Genomic DNA, 27,077 nt, shown 5'->3' with positions numbered 1-27,077 from the left:
TGCTTCTATTAATATTTCTGTGTGCATGTGAGCCATTTGTATTACTTATAAAATCTTTACTTATGAATGGGCCAATGGTACTTTTGTTTACTTGTAGACTTTACTTACCCTAGGCACTAAAACCCAAACCAATAATTCACCTGTGTCTAAGGTCAAGTTTCGTTTTCTTGTTTTTGCAACATCAAGATGGTGTGCTCCTGTCTCTAAAACTGTGGGGAGTTATTCAATACTATATATGGCATATATTTTTAAACCTAACTTTTATTTGTTTGGTTTTTGAGCATTTATATTTAAATTTATTTAATTTAATTCAAATAAATTTATTTAAATAGTCATTCCTTAGTCAAACAATATCATTTGAGGTTCAAATAAACAATTAACATGTTTTGAAAGTAAATATTAATGGGAGTACAAGCAAAACAATTAGATATAAATAGCTCCCTTTTTCCTTCTGAATAATTAACCAATCACAACTAATGCAAGCTATTATCACCCCCATTTTAATGAAAACATTAAGGTAGACAGATTAAATAAGTATCAAGGCAAGACTTGAACTTAGGTCTTCTTGAGTTCCATATCGATAAAATGAAGTTAGTAATACTGTGCTCTTGGTTTTCTTTTAGTTCTGCTATTTTATGATTACTAGGTGGGAGAAAGTTGAGGATAATAGGCCTCTTAGCTTTGTTTTTTAAAGAATCCCTCTGCTACTTAAGATGAAAGATTTTTTTCTTTTGTGAAGAAATATTTGAGCGATCTTAGAAAATCAAGGAATTCAGGAGGCAGAATAAGTTGGGAACAATTTCTTTAGTAGTTTTATGGAGACTGAGTAATGTCTTTTATGCTTCTCTGATGAGGTAATAATAATAATAATAATATATACAATATGTACACATACACACATATATAGATATATGAATAATTGTGTGTGTGTGTGTGTGTGTGTGTGTGTGTGTGTGTGTGTGTGTAGCTAGATACTTCAGTGGAGAGAGCACTGGGTCTAGAGTCACGAAGACCTGAGGTCAAATCCAGCTTCAGACGATTAACTATGTGACCTGGGCAAATCCTTTAACCTTGTTTGCCTCAGTTTCTTCATTTGCAAAATGAGCTGGGCAAGTAAATGGCAAACCACTCCATATCTCTGCCAAGAGAACCCCAAAAGGGGTCATGAAGAGTTGGACACAACTGAAAAGACTGGACAACAATAAATATACATATACATATGTACAAATAGTTATATTGAATTTCGCACAGTCTATTCACTGCCTATGTCTCTCCCCTCTCCTCATAGCTCCATGGAAGTCATCTGATGTTTCTCACTGATGTAGTTTTAAAAATCAACAATCAACAGTGGCCAACACATACAAACTGATGGCTGTGCATAAAGTACACTTGAAAGCTTTTAGCTCTGAGTTAATTAAATTGTGGTTTTTGAGGCAATCATGATGAAATGAGTACCTGCAATGTTGATTACAGTAGAGGGAATTGGATGCTCTCTAGCATGGACTTTCCTGAAGACAGGTTGGCCTAACAAAAGGATTAGCAGAAAATCAGCAGAATGGATTACATTGATTTGGTTGTGAAACTTCTCGGTGGAGTTAGTAAACTAAATTTCACACACAGAGATACACACATGCACGTGTTATTTTCCACTTCAGTCCAGGCTTTGGTGTTTTACCTTACCTCAGGATTAAATCAAATTCCTTTGCTTGGCATTGACAGCCCTTTCTAATCTGGCTCTGACCTTCCTTTTTTGGTCCTTTTATATGTTGCTACTCTTCATTCACTTCTCAGGCCCATCAAACTGGCCTACTTACAGATCCTCTTACACAATGGTTGATGTCTCATCTCTGTGATTTTGCACAGGCCACTCCCATACCTGAAAGCATTTCTTTCTTATATCTATTTCTTAGAATCTTGTTCTCTTCAAAGCTCAGCTCAGATGCTATCTCCTGAATGAAGGCTTTCTTGATTCCCGTACACACTCAAATTTCTCCTGACTCATTACCTTGTATTCATTTTATTTATATTTTATATTCTACTTTTGTAAGTTCCTTGAAGGCAGAGACAATTTCATTTTGTTTTCATATCCTTGCCACTTAGCCCAATGTCTGACATACAGTAGGCACTTAATAAATGCTTACTGATGTATTCTAAGCAGAGCTACTATAGAGGGAACTCTTTTTAAAATCACGTCTCCCATGAACCAGGGTGAATAAATGACCCATTGAAGCCAGCCACATTTCACCATTCTCTATGGGAAGGCCAAGAATCTACCTGTGGGTGACTCTTTGGGAGTACCTTGGTCTTTAAAGTTGATAGTTACAAATTGGCATTTCCTTTGTGAGCTGAAAAGACTTGAAATTGCTAGAGATTCTGCTGAGCCCCAAGGTTTGCAGGGGGCCATCATCGTGAATTAACTATAGCTAGGGTTTCCACTGAAGTGCATGTCCCTGGGGATTGCTGCTGCCAGATGAACTGAGTAGCAGCTCCAAATGGATGTCCTAGAGTGTTGATAGCTTTTCACTAGAAAGAGTGTTTTGCTGTAACTGGAAAATCCATTTCCAATATTAGACATAGAAACTGTACTATAAGTGTATTCACCAACTATATTATGAATGTTATATGTCTACATATATGTTATCACATTTCTATATCATGATTATTATACATTAGTCATTAATTAGAGCAATCTAAACTAGTGGTGTTAAACAACTAGAAAGAGGGGCAACTAATCCATATATAAGGATCTCTTTGAGGCTATGTATAGGCTAAGTTTTTAAATGTGATATTATCTATGTTTTATTGTATTTTTATGTATTTTGTAAAATATTTTCCAGTTACATTTTAATCTGATTTGAGCTGTACAGAGGAATATTGTAGGCCACATATTGATACCACCAATTGAAACTACCTCTCTTCTTTTGATCATAGATGCTTTATTTCTCTCTTAGATCATAAAAATACAAACAATTAATTCTACCAAAAAGCTCCAAGTTGATTTTGGGTTTTTTTTCCCTCTTTGCTTGTTTAGTTGCCCCCTACCCCGTCTCTCTTTGCTTCTCTCTCTGTCTCTCTCTTTCTCTGTCTCTCTCTCTTCTCTTTTTTTCTTTGTTAATATTTGTACTTACTATCATTTGTCAGATAAAGCTGATGCTTCAAGGCAAAAGACCTTTCTACTCCTTGAATGAGTAGCTGGCTTTCAGCAAAATAGACATTTTCTATACTTTGGGAATCAGAACTGATTATATGTGAACTACATAGGGGTTGAGGTAGCACTAGAGTGGTGGACAAAGCTGCTGATGGATATGTGGTGGGAATCATGGGGTGCTAATTGGGTGCCTTCTAGTGAGACAAAGCACAATAAGACTGGATGCAGAATTTGCAGTTCCAAAAGTTCCACTAGTCCTCCATGTCCATAGTTAATGAAAACATTGGATTTCTGGATGAAGTAACTTTCTTTTAATTTCCCTTTTACAAAAGAATTTCACATACTATGGCATACTTCCATAGGAGTGCTGTAGGTAAAAATCCAAGGTCATAGTCATCCTTTTCCATAACCTCTGTCACAAACTGACCTGAAAGAGAGGCTCTGTCAAGATATAATGTTGGTTGTGGAATTAAAAATATCCTACAACTCTTAGAACCTTTTCTCAAGGTGCAGTAAATAGAGTGAGCAAAAGAAAAAAAAAAGTCTTATTGGGGCATGGACCTCCAAAGGAAGAGTTGGGTTACATGAAGTCAATATCTAGAAAAGTAATAATGGATTTGAGAAATCTAGAGGCTGTGCAGCTTTGAGGGATGACTGGGGATGACCAGAGGGCCTAGGATTGCCTTCTTTTCTTCTAACTACATGCATTGGATCTCTCAGAAGATTGAAAAAGCAATGAAGGGATTTGTGACTTTGGTCTTAATTCTGGGAATCTTGAGAGAAAGCGACATCCTATCAATGACAGCTTATTTCAAAGAGTTAAAAGAAAATTTGCCTAAAGAAAAATTGCAGACTAAAAAAAAATGAAAATAAAACAGTATAGTCACAAATGGTCCATATTAAAAGTGAAAGTTGTAGGAAAAAAAACCACAGTGGGCCTGCATAGAGAGCTCTCTGAAGAGATAGAATTTTAAAGTGACATATAAGAAAGATGAAAGGAGAGATGAATAAGGAGAGGCGTAACAAGAATATATATGTATATATATAAACTGAATAAACAGCAAGTCTAGAATGAGTTGAAACTTAGGACATGAGAAGGACAATAAAAAGAGCTCTTAAACAATTAAAAATATATATAAGCTAGGAATAGTTCCATTTGAGAAGGCATATAGTCTATTGTCAAAAGACAGAGGAAAAAAAAGGGCTATTAAACTCCTGTTTTTCTCTATCAAGTAAAATAAACATAAGACTGGAAGAAGCCAAATTAATATGCTAAGAGGGAACCCTAGTCCAAAAGAGACAAGGAAGAATTAGAAAATATCTAACGTTTAGGTGAATTTAATTTTTTTAATACTAGAGTGCTGAAAAAATTGGAGACAATTGTTGAACTGCTCCAACTGCCATCACATTTATCGTCACAGACTTGGATAAACACAGAAAATACTCATCAAATTTGTCAATGTCACAGTGGGACACCTTGTATTTGAATGACATGTGGGAGAGAATGTCTAGATTAATACATGTAATTTGTCTGAAAGAGAGAAGGACCAGTATATGGAAGGTACAGAGAGGCATATTTTGGTGAAATATAACAAAGAACTTTCTAATTCTCAGAGCTGTATGAAAATAGAATAGTTTGCCTTGTGAGATAGAGACTGATAATTGGGAGGACAACAAAACCTTCGCCTCATGTGGGGATCTCATGGAACATCTCTTAGCAAAAGGGCTGGATAGGCTCTAAGTCTGACCCAACACAATTCCTATGACATTATATCTCTGAGGATATAGACACTGTCATATATCTACCAACCTCAAGTATTTTGGAGAGAATGCTTTATAAACCTTAAATTTCTCTTAGAATGTTATTAATAAAATACATACTTTGTGCCTCCAATAGCATACTGCACAGTGACATGCACAGAGAAATCTCTAAGTAAATACCTGTCAATTAATTATATTGACGTGTGAAATATTAGCTTGTTAATTAATTTTCACTTGGAAAAAACTGCTTTCTGATGAACATGACACATGTGATATAAATAAAATCAGTACTATAGTATTTCCATGAGTTTATGTTAATCAATGTTATACAAGGCCCAATTTTGTTTTGTGTCATATTTAGTGTATACAGGAACGAAACAAAGAATATTTGGTATTTTCCTTACCGTAACGGGATTTCCCTTAAGCAAATTGAGGAAGATAAAAAAGAAGCATGATGAAACATGAATTAATAAATACCATGGCGTGTTCAAAGAGAAATCTGATAGCATTAGACTTTAAAAATTCCATACCTGTTATAGTGAAGCCACCTAAAAACAACAAAAGAGAGAAAAGAATATCAATTATGACTTATTCAAAGTATATTAGATATATCAAACCCCTTTAACATCAGATTTCCTAGCTACCCACCCAAACAATGAAAAGTTTCATAAATTATGTTTAGAAACTTGGGAAATCACTTGTTAAAGTACGAATTCCATGACTTTTAAATGTTAGTGTGACTAAACTCAAAATCATAATAAACTTAGTTCACACGTATACATCAGAAATCATTCATCTTTAAAATAGTTCATCTTTATAATGAAAATGTGCCACCAATTAGTGGACATTGGAAAAATGACTGATTGGACTAATATATGTCCTAAAGCAAGAATCTTGGTAGTAAATCAACAGTTTCAAAACAAAAGTCAGACATATTTGAAAAATCCCTTGACACACAGACACAGACACAGACACACAGGCACACACGCACATATGGAAAGAAAAACCTGGAGAAATGAAGAACAACAGCAAGAAATGAAATGCTTACCAAGCTCATTCAACAACAGGGCTGTGAAGGAAACAGACAAAGACAAACACAGAATAAGAGAACAAATGAATAATGAAAATAAAAAGGAATATCCACAGAAAGAAATCCAGATAGATCTGGTTAGAGGACTAGAAAAATCACTGTTCCAAATTCAGTGTACCATGAGGCATCCTGGTATGGGGAAAAATGTCCTACCTATGGTCCCTAAGCAGACTGCCTTTCTATACATGTGTGTTAATGCAAACACACATGTGTGTCTAAAAGTCTACATAAATACATATGTAGGTATAATTAGATTTCCTACTCTATTTACATATCATATATGTTTATATATATAAGTATATACATGTATGCATATCCTTAAATAGAAAGATTTTATTAGGCAAATCTGAATATTGTTTGGAGTTGGTTACAAAAAAAAAAAACTGTAGATGGGAGTTCTAAATCAGGTAAGAGCCCAAGAGTTAGGTGTGTTCCATTCACTGGAAGCAGGGAAAAAGGCTCATCGGAATGTATCCTTTGCTGTCTGGCTTGAGACGGGATGTTGATCCTGAATTTAGACTGTGTGGGGATTTTACTTTTATTTCATTTACAAAGTAAAATTCCTTTGAATTTGTAGGTTAAAGAAGTAAAACTCATTTATTGGTGATTATGTTTGACTTTTCTAACATCCCAAAGGGAGCTTAAAAAGGACTTCAGTACATGTCTATTACCACCAAAATTTTAGAAAATGATTTTATTGCTTTTTGGTACTTATACCTCAATCCCAGAGTCAACTCAGAAGATAAATTTATTTTTATTTTAAGCCATGAGATTAAATATTTCAAAATTGCCTGATAAGGGATGTTGGAGAGCATATACAATGACATTCTCACACTCTGCTACTTAATTTTAGAGGCATTACAGAATACTTCCTAATATGTTTACTAATTATGTTGGTAGTGTCATGAATCCACATGGTACATGTGAAAATTGGATAATACTATGAATGAATTTTAATTTGCTTTTATATAGCACTGTTTTCTTAATGGACAAATGAAATATATTAATTAGTCCAAGACTCTCTTCCTTCAGATTAAAGATGGCTCAATGGAGGGATATATTCAGACGTAGGGAGATTTTTCCTATCTGAAAATGAAACAATCTACTGAAATTGTATTGACTGTATCTTTGTAAGTGCACAGTACGGCTTTTTCAATTATCTGTTTCCTCAGTTCTAATGGATAGCTGAGGTTAGGGTAGGAGGAAGAATACTAAATTTGGGGTTCAATTTGACTTCTAGTCATGGCTCTGATGTTTTTTATCTATGTAACCCAGGACTAACATCAGAATCACACAATGTCAGTGGAGGGAGACAGCATGGAATGATGGAGAAGCCACTGCGGCTGAGGTCAACCGACTCGGATTGCAATCCTGTCTCTGAATGTTAAGACTCGTGTAACTTCAGAGAAGTCATTTTACCACTCTGGGCCTCAATTCATCATTTTTTAAAATAAAAAGAATGGGATTCGATGATCTCGGTTTCAGGGGTGGGGAACCCGTGGCCTCAAGGGCACATGTGGCATTCTAGGTCATCAAGTGTGGCCCTTTGACTAAATCTAAACATCACAGAACAAATCCCCTTAATAAAAGGATTTGTTCTGTAAAACTTGGACTGAATCAAAAGGCTGCAATCAAGGAACTAGAAAGCCACATGTGGCTTCAAGGCCACAAGTTCCCCACTCTGATAAGGAGTTCTCTTCCAACTTCTATACCTTATGATTCTTGGAGGCATATTGAAGTTCACCTAGTTTTTACACATGAGGAAACTGAGTCTATGGGAGTTTTTCTGACAAAATAGGTCACATATCTGGTAAGTGTCAGAGTCGTAAGTCCAACACTGGCCTTTGTACTTCAAGTCCAATGCTCTTTCCAATATACCTTGGCCAACTTAATCTCTCTGATCTCCATAGCAGTACTACTGAAGACCTCAGTCCACATACTGCCTTCCAGTTAGATGAGCCACAAGAAGAGAAGGCGTGACATTTATTACCTTCATGATTTTGGGTAGGTCATTTAACCATCATAGGCCCCAGCTTCCTCATATATATAAAATGAAGAAGTCAGACTAGGTGAGGCCCTTCCAGTTCTATATCCATTTATACTCATCTACAGAATGAGATAATAATACTTATGCTATTTATTTCACAGCACAACTGGGTAGCACAAGGGATACAGCACTGAGCCTGGAGTCAAGAAGAACTGAGTTAAAATGTGGCTTCAGCTACTTACTATCTGGGTGACCTTGTGCAAGTCACTTAACCTCTGTTTGTCTCAGTTTGCTCAACTATAAAATGAGGATAATGATAGCACTTACCTCCTGGGGTTGGTCAGGAGCGACCAAGATAAAATTTACAAAGTGCTTAGCACAGTGCCTCACATACAGTAAGCACTTAATAAATGCTTTTTCTCCTTCCATCAATTAATAGATTATTTGAAAAATAATATGCATGTTTATAATATATATTTATGTAAATATATGCATGTATAATCATGAATTCCTCTTTATTGAATTTCCATCATTAAGCCAAAGAAATATATATGTCTAAATCTATCTAAATGTTATATTATATATATATATATATCTAAATATATCTAAATGTTAAATTATATATATATGCATATATATATATATTAGATATAAAATTTTGGATTTAGAGGTGGAAGGGAATTCAAAGGCCTCCCTAATCCTATCTTCTCATTTATAGATAAAATGGAACTGGGCTACCAGGAGGTTAAGTTAATTACTACTTAGGGTCACACAGGCAGTATTCGAACCTAGAGCTAGGAGGTCTTTCATTGTACCATGCTGTCTCCTAATGTTAGACCAGCTGTACCTAAATTTCTTTGACTTTTGATAATAGCTCCATTTTGGAAGGAAAACAAACTTATTTGGGTATTTAGCAGCCCAATTAAAGCTTAGTTTTTTAAGGTCATTTGACTTAGAGCTATTCATTTGAAATTCCTTTTCTAAAGGATAAAACAATACGACTGGCTTTATGAACCTCAGCTTCCTCACTTATTAGATGAGGTATTCCTCACTTATTAGATGTAATGTAAAATTAGATGTACTAGATGATCTGTACCTCTTATATAGCATATAACTTATATTTAATAGTTAATAAATGAAAATTACTAATGACTTCAGGATAGCCTATGTTTATGTAAAAGTAGCCTACATTATCAAATGATTTGGCCAAAGTTAAGTTCAATGAAAATTTCCATGGTTTTTGTTCATTAAGCATTAGAACCCCACAAATTAGTACTGATCCTTAGGCCTGGCAACTCAAAATAATTAGGGCAGAGGGTAAAGAAATCAGATCTCTGTGAAAATTTGAATTACTATAACGACTGCACCAGCACCTGCTCTGGGACTGGATTTCATAGTCATGACCAGCAGTTGCATTAATATTACTGTAAGGGTACATGCAAGGAAATTCTAGAAGGATATTGCATTTGTGTGTGTGTGTGTGTGTGTGTGTGTGTGTGTGTTAGCATCATTTCATAGCCAATTTGGTGTCTTCCAGAAAATTCAGACTTCTCAGAAAAGGGACAGAAAACTAAATACACAAGGGTAGTTGATTTCCTCTGTGTGTTGTTTTTAAAAATATATGAGTGACTCAGTTGTGTAGTCCTTTAATGTCACATTAATGTTGCCTCTTGATTTCAATTCTACTAAACAGTGTAAAATGCAACAATTCTTCAACAGTTAAATCTCTGCTGAAGGAACATACCTATTCCATTAACAAAATGACATTTGGTCATGGTTTCAGATACTAGCAAATCTTCTGTGTTGAATCTGGTAATATAAAAGAGACATTGAGCCCTGATCTAATGCTCCCTTTTGTTATATTTGTTTGTAAAGAATTTTCCTCTTCTTACTTTTTACCTGTCTGCTTCTAGGCCCATAAAGCAAATCTCAATGGCAAGATTTTTGAAATTAGCTATTCTGTTGCTGTAGATTCATCTGTTGTCAATAATCTTTACCTTTTCTTTATTATCAGTTTATTATTTTTTAAATTACAAGGTCTATAAAGCCAGAATGTATTTGGTAAACATTTTGCTTTTGTGGGTGGCCTAAGAGGTTTTTATTGTTCGTTTCAGCCTGAGTGTCCCTGTCTCACACCTGCTGGAAGTGCATTAGATACTGATGGGCATGATCCCACTGCTGATTTGGGGGAAGCTTTGACCTGCTCCATTTCTGCCCTGGGACAGTTAGCCCATCCTTAGGCAGCCTCTGCTCCTGGGGGCTCACTTTACTGGTGTCAGATTGTGTGGATCTCTGACTGTTTTTAGCCTTCCCAGAATCTCTTACTCTCAAGCTAGAAGGCCTTTCCATTCAGCCATGCTGTCTCCTAATGTTCGTCCAACTGTATCAAAATTTCTTTGACCTTTGTTAGTAGCTCCATTTTGAAAAGAAAGCATACTTAGGAAAGCATGCATACTCTGGAACTGAAACAATTCACAGCTTCCTCAGTAACAGGGATTACAGGTATATGCTACCACACCTGGCCAGATGAGGCATAATGGAAAAAGCACTGGGTTGGTAATCAGAAGGCTTGGGTTTAGTTCCCAGCTCTCCCACTTCCTACATGTATGATTTTGTTCAAGTCACACTGAATCTCAGGTTTTTGGTTGCCTCATGTAGGGAAATGAATAAAAAATAAGAATTTACTAAGCACCTACTATGTGCCAGACACTGTGCTAAGTATGTTACAAATACTATCTCATTTAATTTAGAGATAATAATACATAAAAAAACTACTTCTTTGGGTTGGGAGGATCAAACAAGATAAAATATATAAAATATTTTGTATTAAAAATTTTTAATTGTAAAGTGCTTTATAAATGTCTACTGTGATGATTGTTCTTATTAGGGATAGGGACTAGGTCTGTGATTTTATTTGGATAGGGAACTCTCAGGTGAGAACATTCCCTCAATGGAAAATTCTCCACAATTTATTTCTAGGGAGCTGTCTAAAGCAGTGGGCAGTTTAGGTGACTTGCACAGCGTCACATAGCTAGTAGGTTTCAGAGGTGGGACCTGGACTAAAGCCCTCCTGACTTTGTAGCCAGCTCTCTATCCACTGAACCCTACTTTTTCATGTTATTTCTCTTTATTAATAGAGCTATACTAAATTATATTATGCAGTGGGTATCAATTATCAAGATGAAAATGATGTGACCAATAGTAGCCTGAGCAGTCGGAAAAAATCTTTTAAACTATTTTATCAAGTTTTCTGAACTAACGAAATTCATTTCATGAAGTTGATTGCATGTAGTTATAATCTGGGTTAGTTGGTATTCTACCACCAGCTTATTTAGTGGTCAATGAATGATGCACTGGGGAGTTAGAAAAAAGAAACTTAAAACTGCTAAAGCTTTTAGGGAGACAAAGTAAAGTATTTGGTAGCCAAAGGGGGAGAACAGAGTTAAGCGTGAGAGTAAGGAGATACGGAGAGAGAGAGTACAATTTCTCGCTGGTATGTCTTGGTATACTCTCACACCTTTCATTCCTCTTCTTATCCATATTGGTTCCTCAAGCACAAGGGAGAAACTGCACTCTTTCTCATATTCCTCACGGTCAAATATTCTAAGGGTAATGATCTTCCTGTGGGAACACAAGACAAAGGCAAAACAAATGGTTGGATTCACACGCTCATGCTTTAGGTGTCCACCAAGCTCGATGTCACTGTGATGTTATGGAAGGAGATCGTTGCATCACATCCACCTCCATTAAATATGTAAAAGGGCATGATGGATACTCAGGTCCTGGCCCCATCTAGTCCCACCAATGAAGCCCCTGGAGAGAAGAAAATTAACTTCAATTTATACTGTTCAGTATCCTTTTGCTCAAGAGTACAAGAATACTCTTCCCTGACATGTTTATTTCAGCAGATGAGAATTCTGTGGCTCGGTACCTCATTCCAAAATGGATATAGTTATTGAATAAAAGACTAGCAATACTTCTCCATAGATCTCAGGGTTCCCAGAATCCTGTGCTGGGATCCAAGACTAGAGAATTGTGGGCTCATAGGGACCTTATAGTTCATAAGAGGACAGTGGCAAAATTATTAGATTACTGTTGGAAGTTTATGCCCTGTTACATAGGTGGAGGGATGTGTGCCTTGTAAGTAATGTTTTGAACAGTGTGGGCGTCCAAGTGTAGTATAAACAGGCACAGGCAGTTTGGGCTCATCTTTGGAGCATCTCCCCCACCTTTCTTCTCACTCATCTCCACCAGTCGGGGCTCTCCAATCTCAAGGAAGAAGGTCTTGTTTTTCTCATATTCCTCATCATCAATTACCTTGACTGATATTGTTTTGCTGAAACAGAGAAGAATAAAGATTGACGAACAAAGGGAAAAGGATAGAAGGGGGAGAGGAAACACAAAAAGGACAGAAAAGTTAACAGACTTCAGGTTCAAGCAGAGAACAACTGAGAAACTATACTGTTGTCTGTTGGTTCCTTAAGACTGGCAAAGTAATACCAAGTAGGATATGGTCAAGTGGCTCCATTGCTCTGGTACCTTAATTAAACAATAGATAAAGGTTAGGGTGATCATTCCTAATTAATGTAAGGGAAGAGGGAATAAGATTCGTGATCAAAATGAGAGGTGGGATGCACAACCAGAACTCACATGAAGTAAGGAAGGAAAATACATTTATTCTGTAAAACATTCTAACATGAGACACTGACTAAGCTGGGACCTGAAATTCACACTCAGAAGAAAGCAGGAAAATTAAAGCATTTAACTTTTTTCTGTGACCTAGAAGCAAAATCACATTCAATTTCATCAGACTTTCAAAGACCACAGTGGTCCTGTGATCAAGATTCACTTGTTTGAATTTCATCTACCTCTTGCTAAATTAAGGTTATTCTTTTGGAAGAGGGCAAAAAAGAGTGATAATAACTTATTGATTTAAATCCAAACCCACTAGCTCCACCATTTTTCAGATGCTTTCCCCCTCGTTCAGTCTCTAGGATGTGCTACCTGACTGATTAATTGCTGAAATAGACAAAAAAGAGGTGGCAAGGAAAATATAAACCCTACCAAGCTGGTGATTTGAAATGAGAATCCATGGCCTGAAAGTACAATACTAATTTTCAAGATCTTACATCCAAACAGCCATAATTAATCCAGAGCCTTAAAACACTCGATTGTTCTTTTCTGAAGAATTGGCTAAGTGTATGAATAAATCCATCATTATTGAAAGAAAACCATTCCAACTCACATATCAATCAATCTGTAAGCATTTACTAAGTACCCATTATACAGAAGGCACAGTGCTAGATGCTGGGACTATAGAGACAAAGATGAATCAATCTGTACTCTCAAACTACATGCTGTTGGGGGAGATGATACATAGTCAGGAGGATAAGAATGGCCTGTGATTTCACTGGTTCTAGGGAAATGCTTGGTAAAGGAACTCTTTACCTGTGAAGAGCATTTCTTTCTTTGCAACTCATAGAGTCTTACCTAGAACACTAAGTTAATTGTCTTTCCTAGAGTTACACAGACAGTATTGTCAGAGGCAGGACCAATGCTAGTTCTCTGCCTATTCGTTACGTAACACTGCCCCTCTTCCCCTCCCACTCTGGACTATACACATACACACAATATGCACACATAAAATGTAGATATATGGATGTATGCATCTAGAGAGAATTAATACAAATATACAAGTACATAGGGAATATAAAGTATCTAAGAAAGGGAAACACTAAAATCGTGTGGGGGGCAGGAAAACTGTGTTGAAGGTGACAAATCAACTGTGACTTGAAGGAAGATTCATATTCTCTGAGGTGGAGGCAAGGAGAACATGTGTTCTAGTCATGGGGAATGTCCAGAGAAAGGAGATGGAATGTTATATGTGAAGAACAGAGCAATGCTATCTTGATGGAAAGTCACTAAATCCTTCTTCATCAATAAAAGAGAGCGCAATGAAGTACTAACTAGAGGAAGGAGAGAGGTGGAGGCTGTGACCATCTCAAATGTTGTCCAATTAAAATATCCAAACCAGGAAGAAAAAAATCCTTTTCCGATTTTGCCTTAAAGCCCTTTTCATTTAGTTACAGCACAATCCTTTCCCTACAAAAGTGATAAAGAAGTTTCCTAATCATTTGTAATCAAACATTTTGTTTCTCTGACTTTACAAATAACTTACTTAGCTTTTGGCCTTGAATATTTCAGCTTTTGGTGGCCATGAGTGTGGGACGAGGGTGGTCCAAATGGAGGAATCATAGCTAGAATTGCATAATCTGTTATATCCTATACTGCCCTTCCCTGTGTATATTTTGGTAGGGTTTCCCCATATTCCAGTTACTGCTGACCAGAGAAAAGGCTATGATAACTTTAATATATTAGGAACAATGGTGCTCAGTGACCTCATGTTCTCAGAACCTCAGTGACCAGAAGTTCTAGGTGATATTTAAAACATTTTTAAAGTTCCTACCAAAACACTTAAACTCTGACCTCCCACCAAGAAAGTAAGGTCCCGCCAAAGGGCATCTGGTGGACAAAGAACTCCTACATGTAATTTTTAAATGATGAAAGTCAATTTAGTCTCTAAAACTGTTCCACCCAGAAGTTACCAGGTTAGAAGCTATTTCTAATCTGCTTATTTATACTTATTCACAGTGATAACTCAGAGAAAAGAGCTTCAGTTGAAAAACTAGGGAAACTGAAGTGAAAGAAAGAGTCAGAAAGCCACCTACACTAATTAACTTTTCAGAGGAGAAACTCTGCTTATGTATTTGGGCTACATAAAGGCTAGCCTAAAGTCTTTACACTGGTAATAAACTTTTTGTGACAGCCTGGAGTTTGATACAGAATAGCCAATTAAGGGACTCACGTTCCTTTTTTCCTCCTTAAAGCACATATTCTGATTATATGCACATTGAACAAGTCAAGAGTTACAAGTAGAAAAATGTTTATCTATACTGAATTGACCAGATTTCCAAAAAGTTGGTGGGAAAAGGAACAGGGCAAGTAGAATGGATGGCAGAAATAGCTAACGTTTGCTCATATTCATCTCCCCATTCATACCCCATGGTTATGCCAAGGAAAAGACCACTAGGACCTACTTTTAACCTCTACCAGATTGTAAGGTCTATGAGGGCAGGGACTGGGCTTTATCTTCACATCTTTCCCAGTACTTACCATGGTATCCCACCCATATTACGTGATTATTATTGGTTGAAATGCAATGAATCATATGGCTTTTTGGGAGGCAGTGTGGTTCATATCTGTGACTTCATTAATGTAGGGAGTTCCCAGTGGGTATATTCCCTCTACCAATGCCTATTGGTGACTTTTTTGAAGTTTATATTCTTAGAGAATTAGTTGCATATGTGACTTGCACAAGGTCACACAATAAATGTGTGATAATTTTAACAAACTTCCTAATTCTGAGGCCTGTTCCTTATTGACTGTACCATATAGTTTCTTTGAATCATAAGATGTCACAATCTAGATTGCCTCATTGCAAAATAACATGAGTCCATGGGACTGGAGTTTCCTTGCCTAAGCCAAATATATGCTCCATTAAAGGGAGGGACTTTGAGTTTTTATATAGTGACCAAATGCTAACCAGTGAAAATAATCATATATCCAGTTTTTTTCTTCACCTCAGACATGGTAATTCACAAAGCCACTCTATATACTTGAAAGTTAGTTAACATGGGTGGGCACCTGGAGGAGATCCTGCACAACTAGAAAGACAACTATTTACCTAATACAAATTATAGAAATTCAGAAGTGCCCTGTCCATCTTAGTCCTGGGACCCATCACAAGCAGATACATTCAAAATATTTTGTAAAACTGTCAGTTTGGAAGATGGGGATGGTAACTAGGCATTTCAGAAGAGAATCTGACAGTGAAAATCAAGTGGACTTATGTTGGTACCTTCACGCGACCTATCAGGTTGCTATGCTAGTGTTATAGAATTTATGAAGCTTATTTCTTATTTTTGCATGTTCCTTCCTTGATAAGTTAATGAGAATCATAAAAAGAGCTAAATATAGAGAACGTTGATTGGCATTGGACATACCAGATCCCTATTCAAAGTAGCTTAATGGTGAATTTATAAAGAAGGAACTTCATGGTTACTTGGAATTAGTTTTACTTACAATGAGGTATAGTATTTTTTAAAAACTCTTATGTACTCATAGAAATAATAATAATACTAGTATTGTGTTTACAAAGTACTGACATACATTCCATCATTCCATCATTTGAGAATCCACATGACATAGTGTATAGAATGTGGATTTAGAGTTAGGAAGACCTACCTGTCTCTACCTCCATGACTTTGGGCAAGTCATTTTGGCTCAGGCCTTAGTTTCTTCTTTTGAAACTGAGATGGTTGGACTAGAAAATCCCTCTAGTTTCCTTTTTTTCATTCCAACTCTTTACTTTGCTTTTATTAAATTATTACTTCCATGTAGACTGTTCTCCAAAGTAACTGCTGATGCTGGAAGCCCATACCCTTGACCTTGGCTCAACTGCTGTGGCTTCCAGCTATCTAGGTGATGAACTTTTGCTATATGATGGTTTTTAGACATGTGGCCCAACAGTTTCTCATTTGAAGATTACAGTAAATGATTCTATTTGTAATTTCTAACCAAAAAAACTGTACATGAATTTACAAACATATTAACATATAAATAATGAGAGGCTTCCTGCTTGAAGCCTCCACAGTAGTCTCTGCTTGAGAATAACAGTGGAGGGGAAGCTACGTCCCCTTATATAGAGCCCCTGAAGTGGCTTGGTCTATACAGTGGCTGTTCTATGCAAGTATCATTGGGTTCTTCAGTGCTTCCGGCTTCAATAACCAGTCTATTATTACTGTGCAAAAACAAGAGTCCGCAGATGCCCATGAGAGCAGGAATCTGACTTCTGAGATGTCATTGATCAGTCATCGCTCTGGCTCAAGCTCTTGCTGGAAGGTTTGTTTCTTCTCCTGACAGTGTTTCTTGTGAGCAGACCGGTCCTTTTGCTGGCATTGGGAACCACAGTACCTAGCCACCTGACATTGGCCACAAATGTTGAATTTGTGTAACTGCTTTTCAATCATAGTGCATGGGGGATAATGACATTCATAGTACGTGCAGGAATTCTCTTCTTCTTCTACCACATCTCCATTAGTGTTATAATAATGAGTAACATTCAGGACAGGGAACTGTTCTTCAATAGGATCAGTATGAAGCTGCTGAATTGCCAGCCAGTACAAGCTCTGCTCCCTTTGTTTACTAGAGATTTCTTCTGCTTTGGGTCTCCAACCCCATGGCACTAACTGCAGGTTGTCTAGTCGATTGTCTACTGTTACTGCATTAAGATGTACCCCTTGAAATCCTGGAGAAATTCCTCCCCTGTGTCGTTCCCACAACAACTCATGAAGTAAATGTCCAGATCACTTTCCTCGGTTTTTGTCAAAAGCATAAGCAAAAATTTTAGCGCCATTTCCATCAGCATCTACTTCCATTCGTGCCTCAAATGAGTAACTCTCCACCAGTGGGATGTCTTGTTCATCTATCAGTGTGTACTTTGTCTTCCCGGCCAGTTGGCCGAGCTGCACGATGCCCAACTTAAAGTCGGTCATGGCCAGGGCCTCCCGCTCGTAGCCGCCATCACCCGCGATCCCTCCCTCCCTCCCTCCTCCCTCAGTCCGGGGCCAAGGCCGAGGCTAAGGCCCTGGACGCTGCCGCTGCTTCCTTCAGCCTGCCAGCTGGGGCCTGCCACGCGCTGCCACCCAACCCCTCTAGTTTCGTCAAGTTCTCAATCTGTGATGGTCTTCTCTCTAACAATTCCTTATAGTGTGACTATGGACAAATCACATGTCCTCTGTGAACTTTAATTTACTCATCTGGAAAATGGCATATTGATACCTATAATAACAATCCCAGAGGGTTGACTATGAGAGTAAAATGAAATAACATATATAAAGGTCGAGGCAAACTCTCAAGAGATGCATACACGTCATTTGACATTATCTTCAAAGTGATTCGTTATTCTTCTATTCCCTGAAAAGCCATGCCCCGTCCTGCCATCTACCTTACCAGGTATTTCACTGGATTTTCAAGAGAAAGGATAGACAGGGAGTGTGTATGACAAGTGGCACTGATCCTACTCCCGGCATTAGCACAAAAGCCAGCTCAGTCAACTTCCACTTAGTAACAACCATGTATATTCATTCCCAAAGGGAGATACAAGAATGCATTGAAAAATGAGTCCATCTTTCACAATGAAGAATAAGCAACATAACAATAGACATTATTTTATCTACTTGATAGTAAGAAGTGTATCTGGAAGGAAATTTGCTCTTCATAGTTATAATGGCCTCATTTATTAGACTCTGAGCAGTGAAAAAACATAGCTTCAGGCACCCATATGATATATACGATGAAATTAAAATCTAAAATTATTTTTGTCAATATAATATGTCATTCCTCAACATCGGTATTCTCAGATAATCATACTCTTGAAGAAGGAACAGACTATTGGGAAATTGTGATAGTGGAAATCATTTTAGGTGAAGAAAACAGAATAGGAAAAAAATGTTTAAGGGTAGCTGGCAAAGCGTCTTAGAGTGGATGGAGTTTGTATAATGATGGTTTTTAAAAATCATTAATAAGAAGGTCAATAATACCCCTGTTGGAGACATTAAATTATATACTAATTTCCCATCTCATGCACAATAAAGCTATTATTAGGAACCTTAATTAACAAAGACATCTTAATCAATCTTAGGTAGCAGTTCTTACTCACCAGTTCCTTCATGTCTGGAGGAGTAAGCCCCACTCCTCCTTTTAAAGAGTAGGTAGGGGCAGCTAGGTGGCGCAGTGAGTAAAGCAGCGGCCCTGGAGTCAGGAGGACCTGAGTTCAAATTTGGCCTTAGACACTTGACACACTTACTAGCTGTGTGACCTTGGGCAAGTCACTTAACCCCAACTGCCTTGCCTTTCCCCCTCAAAAAAGTGTAGGTAATGTTCACAGATGTACTTAAAAGGGGCACATTATGGGATACCATGCAGTACCTTTCCCAGTATCAAATGGGCCAATTTTCCATTTTAGGAAGGGTTATGTCCATGGCTTCACATAGGAAGATACTAATTTTGTACAGTGTCCTTTTATTGATTTCTGAAACTGGCTAACAAATGTTAAGACTAACTTTGTGACTTCCATTGCCTTGAAGTTTTTCTCTTCTACCTCAAAATGGACCCAATTACTATAATTCTGTTTCTTTAACGGCAACGCAAAGGTACATAGTTCTTTTTTTTCTCTCCCAGATTAATTGACTAAGTGTTTGATTGAACTGATTCATCAATTCAGTCAAAATGATTGAAACAATGGGAATAGATAGATCTTTGATGGAAATCTGACCTCTGAATCTCCTTGGGGAGGGGGAATGAGAAGCAAATTAAAAACTAAGCACAGATAACAACAAGCAGTCAAGGAAGACAGAATGTATGCTCTTTGAGAGTAAGGACTATTTAATTTTTGTGTTTGTATTCCTAGTGTGGGCCTTGAACATAGTAAGAACTTAGAAAATGTGTGATGAATTGATCTAGTGAATAATATGCATTGGATGGAAATATTACGTATGGTCATAAGCATGATTCTGAAAAGTGTGGCATAGTTGCCAGTGACCTAGAGTTTGCTTCACAGTCCCAAATAATCTGATTTTTTTAAAAAATCAACCATATAATCAATCAATAAGCATTTAGAAGCACTGCCTGTCCTGAGCACTGGGACACAAGTGAAAAAGTCCCTGCCCTCAAGAAGCTTATATTTTATTATGGGATTTTACATGTACATACATACACGCTTGTATTACATCCAATATTTACAAAATAAATTCAATGTGAATGGGGTGTCAGGAGGCACTAGCATAACAAAGAATTCTAAGTGGAAAAGATGAGGAAGATGTGTTTTCCAGGCATGGGAAACAACCAGAGCAAACAAATGGAAATGGAAGGTGGAATTCTGTGTATGATGAACTGAACCAGAAGGGCAGTTTGGGTAACCAGAGCATATGAGAAGGGGAGTTATCTATAATAGTCTGGAAAATTCAGCTGGGACTAGGTTGAAAAGGGAGAATTCCAATATAGGAATTACAGAATTATCACAGTTACATAATAAAATTTTGAACCTCTGAATACCTCAAACTCAAAATGTAAAAAATCAAGCTCATTATCCTTACCTTCAAGCCCACCTTTGTTTGGAATTTCCCAAGGACTCTACCATCCTTCTAATACCTATATTCACAACCTCAGCACCATTCTCTACTCCTTATTCTTAATCACTACATATCTAATCAATTGCCAAAACTTGTTGCCTCTACTTCAACATCACTCACCTAGGTCCCCTCTAGTCATGTAACTATCACTCTGGTTCAGGTTTTCATCACTTCTTGCCTGAACTGTATTTTAATTTGATATTTTAATGGATCTCTATGCTTCTTGCCCCTTCTCACTCCAAAATTCATCTTCCATAATGTGCCAAAGTGATTTTCCTGAAGTACCAGTCCGACCACATCATCCCACCACTTGATCAACTACAGTGGTTCCCCATTCTCTTCAATATCAAAGATAAATGATCATTTTTGGCATTTAATGCTCTTTACAACATGGTTCCATCCTACCTTTCCAGACTTATTCCCCACAGTGGATTTTATGATCCAGGACTTGTTGCTGGTGCAACCAACCACTGAGCACTTTATTTCCTATCTCCTCTATCTATGCCTTTGTATTGGCCAGCTATCCTCTGTGCCTGGAATGACCTCCCTCATCACCTCTAGACTTTTGAAACACTCGTTTCCTTCAAGACTCACTTCAAGTGTCATTTCTGCAAGAGGTCTTTCCTGGTCGCCACAGTAGCTAATACTTCTCTTTTCCCCACTCTCAAAGTCAACTTGTATGAGTTCTTTAATATACTTTTATGTGTCTGTTCCATCTGCCATATTAGACTGTAAGTTCCTTGAGGGTAGGGACTGTTCCGCTTTTGTCTTTGTATCATCAGCCCCCGGTACAATCCCTGGACCATAGTAGGTGCATAATGAATGCATTTGGATTGATTTAAGGTGTTTATTTATTACATAGTATTTTTGACTGACTGATTTCTTAGCTTTAGAGGCTATGCTTATTCCTAGGGAATCAAGGCAATAAAACTTAAATTTTTAATAAGGGTGAAAATATAGGCATTCAAAAAATCTGATGAAGTATGAAGTAGGGAAAGCACAAGTTTAGAAGTCAGGCAAGACTTGAGTTTGAATGACCTGGACACTTATTAGCTTGTTTGTACATGGTTGTTTGCTTGTTGTCTCCCCCGTTAGACCTGGAGCTTTTCCAAGGCAGTAACAGTGCTTAGCAGTGTCAGACACATGTTAGGTGCTTAATAAATGTTTATTGAATGAATACTTGAAATTACCTAACCTCTCTGAGCCTCAATTTACTCATTTATAAAATGAGGATAATAACATCTGTAGTATTTATTTTATAGGTCTGTTGTGAGAATCAAATTCTCTAGATAATGCCTGCAAAGTGATTTTCAAAACTTAAGGCAAATGTCAATTATGATTATTAAAATTAACCTTTAAAATATTTCATCAAGGCAAGTGAGTATGAAAATCTAGAGAGGAGTGCTGGTGTTGTATTTGATTATAGCTGACGAGGCCATGAATTTTGAGGCTCTCAGGTAATCTGTATATTACAGCCTATTAGAGAAATGGCAGATAGGACTAGCCTAAATGCAGAGAAAAGTTAAATTCAGTGCTTCAAACATAGTGAATTTAATTTTTAAAAGTTGCTTTTACAGAATTAAAAAGAATAAACAAATGAAGTTAGTTAAAAAGTTTCTTGTCGATGAGTCTTAAAAATTCAGATGGGCTGATTTTTGACCTTGTTTGAAACATGTTGTATATATCAACCTCAGAAAGAATTTTCAAAATTAAGGAAATTCTCTCTGGTTCCCATGTTTTGCATTAGTTTTATTTACCTGTGTCATTCCTGTCCCACTATTAGTTACCTCCCTCTCTTGTTTTGCATTGCCAAAAGCCACTATTTTCTCTCCTGATTCTTCCATATGCATGCTGGCTAAGTGTTGAGGGGCTCTCTTTTTTTGGACTGAACAATGAATTCATAGTTTGCCTAATAATAATTGATTTCTATAATAAATATTTATTCTTTTATATCATATATTATTATATTATATTTTATTCTGATACATTAATTATAATATATTATATAAATATGAATAAGGAAAAAATTCTATAATAAATATTTCTACCCACAGTTTTAAAAATGCATTCTGGAATATATAGATATAAAATTGTGGCAAAGAGGTCTCAGTCAAAATCGACATCTACCTTTAATTCGTCAGTTAACTAGAAAGTCGAGAAGAAAATCTTTTGTTATATCCTCCAGCAGTTTTCTGCTCTATCTTATAAAATATGGTGAGATTTCCCCCTTCCCTGCTCCCCAGGTGAAGGCTGATTTCTGAAGTCAACTTCAATAGCTTAGGTGAGAAAACATATTTAGCTTGTAGGGGGCAGAGTTTACACTCCTGCAGAGTCATTTCTTTTTCATAGAAGCTGGTATGAACTCTGGTTCTGTTTATCCAACACTGGCTGCATCTGGAAATGAAATGAATCCCCCAGGGGTTTCAGTTGCCTTAGAGAAAGAGAGTAAAGGGCAATGATGTATTAAATAAAGAAAGAAGGTCATTCAGACCTTCTAACTATAAAATACTGCATGCTCAGACCAAAATAGGAAAGAAGTGGGCAGGGACCACAAAGAGGGGGAGAGACAGCCAAAATCTCTCCCTCCCAGAGGTCTTTGGTTGACAAAGGAAGCATTGCAAACTCGACCCACTGCCATATCTGGTATTTAAAAAAGAAAGAAAGAAAAAAAAAAAGGTCTGGACCAACTGTTCCTTTCACAGAAGGCTGTTTCCCTAGGGTTGAAGTGAGGCAAGGCTGTCAGAAACTCTGGTCTCCTAAGGGGAAAAGTGTCAGAGAATTCTATCTTCTGGCCCATAGCAGTCAGGTTTAGCAAGCAAAGAGAAGCTACTGTCACAGAGGAGCATCCCTTCCTGTCAGACCAACCACATGCTTCTAAAGCTATTTGCATCACGGCTAAGTGTGATTTCTCTGTGTGTCTGCTCTACTGCCCCTCAATTCAGATTCCATTTTCATTTCACTCAGGTAAATGTTAGTGGTCCCCTCTGTTTGTTGGGTTTTAAAATAATAAGTGGTTCAGGTGGTTGATTTGATCTCTAATCATGAGACTGTCCCTCCCCTTTGCCAAGTAACAATCCCAGGTTGCTTCTTTTCTTTTAAAGTTTAAAGGTGTAAGTAAATGTCAGAAGCAGAATTCTCCTTTGCCTTATTGTGATTTATTGTTTAAAAGGGAGTGGAGAGAAAAGCACATTAGGGATTGGCCCTCCCTGAACATGCCAAAGAAGTGTGCAGTATTCCTCCCTATAGCACAGAATCATCTATCTGAATGCCTTTCTTGAATTTATTTTTATCCACTGACAAGGAACAATGTATTGGTTATAGATTCCCACTGCAGTATTTTGTTTAAACTTGTGGTCCATTACCTTGAAGCCAAGTAAATCATTAAGTAGTGACTCTGGAGTTACCTTTGTACATTAAAAAAAGGCAGTGGAGTTGCTAATAACAATAAGGCAAGGGGTTTACAACCTCAGAAGAAAAAAACCAGCCTATGCTTTCTTGGCAGCTTTCAAAAGGGATCCCAGCCAATTTCCTCTTCTATTTACTGTTCAAATAGGTTTAGGCCATAAATTCACTTGGATTTTTCCTTACAATCCTTCTGTAAGGCAAGGCATCTTCATAGTATAGGTGGGAATAATAGATTTAAATCTGGAAGGAATCTATGGGCTCATCAAGCCCAATTTCTTCATTTTACACCCGAGGAAACTAAAGCTTAGCAGATTTAAGTGACTGGCTGAAGGTCACGTATGTACTACATGTCAGAGGCTGGATTTGAATGTAGGTCTTTTGATTCTAAATATAGAATTCTTCTTAGTATGCCTGACTGCCTTCTGAATGGGATATAGTGACATTTTATTATTTAACCCAAGCCTCACGCTAAAGTGGCTACAGAGCCTTTGACACCCCCAGGCCCCCCAGACCAATATCTTTTCCACTGTATTTTGCTATATCTCCACTCTTATTTTTATCATATATAACATATATCTGTCAATAATTAATCTAGATGAATTCCTGTCCTCTACTGGGAGACATTATAAATGCAGACAGTGGTAGCTTTCCTTACCATCAATAATAATAATGATACGTATTTATATAGTGCTTTAAGGTTTGCAAAATATAGATATCTCATTTTATTTTTCACAGCACCCCTGGGAGGGAGGTGCTATTATTATCTCCCTCTTGCAGATGAGAAAACTGACAGAGATTAAGTGACCTGCCTAGGGTCACACAACTAATAAATGGATGGATTTGAACTCGGATCTTCCTCACTCTAAGTCTAGTACACTATGCAATGTACTACCCACCTGCCTTTTTTAATGAGGCAGCATCTTCCAAATCATCGAAGCTTATGCCACATGAAACATCAAATATGTACACCCATTATTGCTTAATTACTGTTCTAGTGATAAAGCTCACCTAGCCGTATCATTCACCTCCTTTGCCTGGTGTCCCAAAGGGCTCTTAAAGGACATTATACCACAGGAGAGAAAGTACCAGATCTGGAATCGGAGGCCCTCAGTTCAGATTGGAGCTCTGGTCTTTACTATCCGGGCAATGCTGAAGAAGTAACTTCATTGTCCTAGATTTAGAACTGGAAGGGACCTATGAGGTCATCCAGGCCTCAGTTTCCACATTTATACCACTAGGGGTTTGAACAACATCAATTCTTAGGTCCTTTCCAGCTCTGAAACCACGAATCTAAGTTAGGTGGCACATTGGACAGAGCACTGGGCCTGGAGACAGGAAGACCTGAGTTGAAATCTGGCCCCAGACATTCACTAGCTGTGTGACCCTGGACAAGTCACTTAACCCTGTTTGTCTAAGTTTCCTCATCTGTAAAAAGACATGGAGAAGGAAATGGCAAACCGCTTCAGTATCTTTGCCAAGAAAACCTCAAATGGGGCCACAAAGAATTGAACATTACTGAACAGCAGCAACAAAAACAAAAGACACAAGTTGCTCTTTGCTTGGAGACACAACCCTTAATGGGAACCTGAAGAGGGGTTGTTTTGTTGGTTAACTTTGTCTATTCCAAAGACAAGAGTTAATATAGCTGGCATGAGAACATAAAGTGATGTTGAGTTGGGAAATGACAGTCTCACAAATACTGTAATAATTCTGGGGGCCCCATCACCAAGTTAGTATTATCTTGATACAAGAAAAGTTTCTTCAGATAAGAGAAACAGGCAGTAAAAATTGGGAAATGGGCAACCTAAACCTTTCTTTCCTTGAAGCTGCTACTTTATGAAACAGGCTGTCAATGAATCTCTCTCTGCTTAAGTTTCCTTTGCTATGGAACGCGGACACATATGACATCTTATCTCCACCCTACCTCTCAGCAAGCAGATGGCTTCTGAGTGTTCTGGTCTCAGTGGAGAAAGTCAATATGGAAACATAATCTTGTGTTATTGTTACCAAATGGAAATTCTGGTCTAGTAAAAGGCATCTTGGAGAAATGAAGGGGAGAATATAGAAAACACAGACTAAATTTATATGGTCTCAAAAATCTTTAAAAGTGGGTTATTCTCTTACCCACCCTTCTTCACCATCCATTACAATTCACTGTCTTGGAGCCACTGAGTGATAGGGACACTGGATGTGCTGTTTAGGAATGCCTCTATTCCCACCCAAAGAACTAAATTCAGTGGTTGATCAAGTCAAAACAGTAGAATTTGTCATACTTAAAAGAACATCAAATAATTTTTTAAACTGTATTTTTTTCCATTTTCAATTATTTGTGTTGGTGTTGTATAGAACTCTTTCAGGAAAAAAAAAAGAACTCAGAGGCTGGGGAAATATGGAACAACTTAGAAAAAATGGTGTTGGATTCTCAACACCCTACTACACTTTTGTGCCTTCAATAATACTTGCTTACCCACTATCTGATAATCCTCTTTGTGCTCCCAAAGACAATAGGAATTGTCTAGTAAGATCATTAGGCGGGAGGTAGGGGGGGAGGAATAAGTTAAGCTATTCCCAAATTGGCAGAAATGGCAATTTTATCTTTGCAGAAACATATCTTCTCCTGAGCTGTGCTCATAAATGTCTTGGGTACAGTTTCAGCACATTATTCTCTCTTCCCAATTTGTCAGTGCTTCTCAAAAAGCCTTAAGATTTACCATGGCCGTGATGCTGTTGGATTCCAAATGAACTTTCTGATTTTTTTCCCTCACCCTTGCCCTACCTCCCACTCCCTCTTTCTGAACCTTTTAAACATATTGCAGGAATATTTGTAACTCCTCTGAGAGATTTTTTTACTTCGGTCCTTTGTCTGCTTTGTACAAAAGAAAAGAGGTTCAGTCCATAATAAAGGAAAGACTTTGCTCATGGAATGTGACGATCACTGCTACACTATGCTGAAAGCACTGGGATCTCTATCAGAGGAGATTGGCTCAAAATGTCCAATATATAGACAGAACTGACTTTGATATTTTTTTACTCTCATACTTTTAATCCCATGGTCTACACCATAGAGCCATCTCTATACACACAAATGCACACAAAGGCAACTCTGTCTATGTAGAAACATAGACAAGAGGAATAAAATGGCAATGTTAAGGCACCATGTAGTGTTAGGGGTGGGGTGGCCAATTGGACAGGGAGCTGGTCTGAGAGGAGGAAGACCTGGATTTAAGTTCTGCCACCGACATACATTGGCTCTGTGATGCGGTGGAAGTACTGTAACCTCTCAGTCCTCAGGGAAATTCTCTAAAACTATGACTTGTAGAGAAAGTGCTAACCTGAACTGGTAGAGGGAATTTCCTCATCTGGTAGTTCCTCTGTAGCAGGAAAAAGTACTGCTGGACTTGACTCTGTCATTTACTACCTATGATCCTGGGTAAA

The 27,077-nt window shown here is 37.5% G+C and overlaps 1 protein-coding gene and 1 pseudogene across 4 annotated transcripts in view; both read right to left on the bottom strand.

The window, feature by feature from the left end:
* Window positions 1–27,077, bottom strand: part of SLC8A1 (solute carrier family 8 member A1) — a 490,734-nt gene that overhangs the window by 63,928 nt on the left and 399,729 nt on the right. For all 4 annotated transcript variants that reach the window (XM_036752241.1, XM_036752244.1, XM_036752242.1 and 1 more), the window contains exons 3-7: window positions 12,216–12,322; window positions 5,958–5,978; window positions 5,440–5,457; window positions 5,314–5,328; window positions 1,456–1,524 (exon numbers count right to left, since the gene is read on the bottom strand). In XM_036752241.1, coding sequence (XP_036608136.1) covers window positions 1,456–1,524; window positions 5,314–5,328; window positions 5,440–5,457; window positions 5,958–5,978; window positions 12,216–12,322 — 230 coding nt within the window. The remainder of the gene's footprint in view (window positions 1–1,455; window positions 1,525–5,313; window positions 5,329–5,439; window positions 5,458–5,957; window positions 5,979–12,215; window positions 12,323–27,077) is intronic.
* On the bottom strand, window positions 16,917–17,600 carry LOC118844370 (annotated as a pseudogene).

Source organism: Trichosurus vulpecula, chromosome 3 (genome assembly GCF_011100635.1).
Source record: "Trichosurus vulpecula isolate mTriVul1 chromosome 3, mTriVul1.pri, whole genome shotgun sequence".
In the NCBI taxonomy this organism is placed as follows: Eukaryota; Metazoa; Chordata; class Mammalia; order Diprotodontia; family Phalangeridae; genus Trichosurus; species Trichosurus vulpecula.
This window is presented reverse-complemented; position numbering and strand designations above follow the sequence as displayed.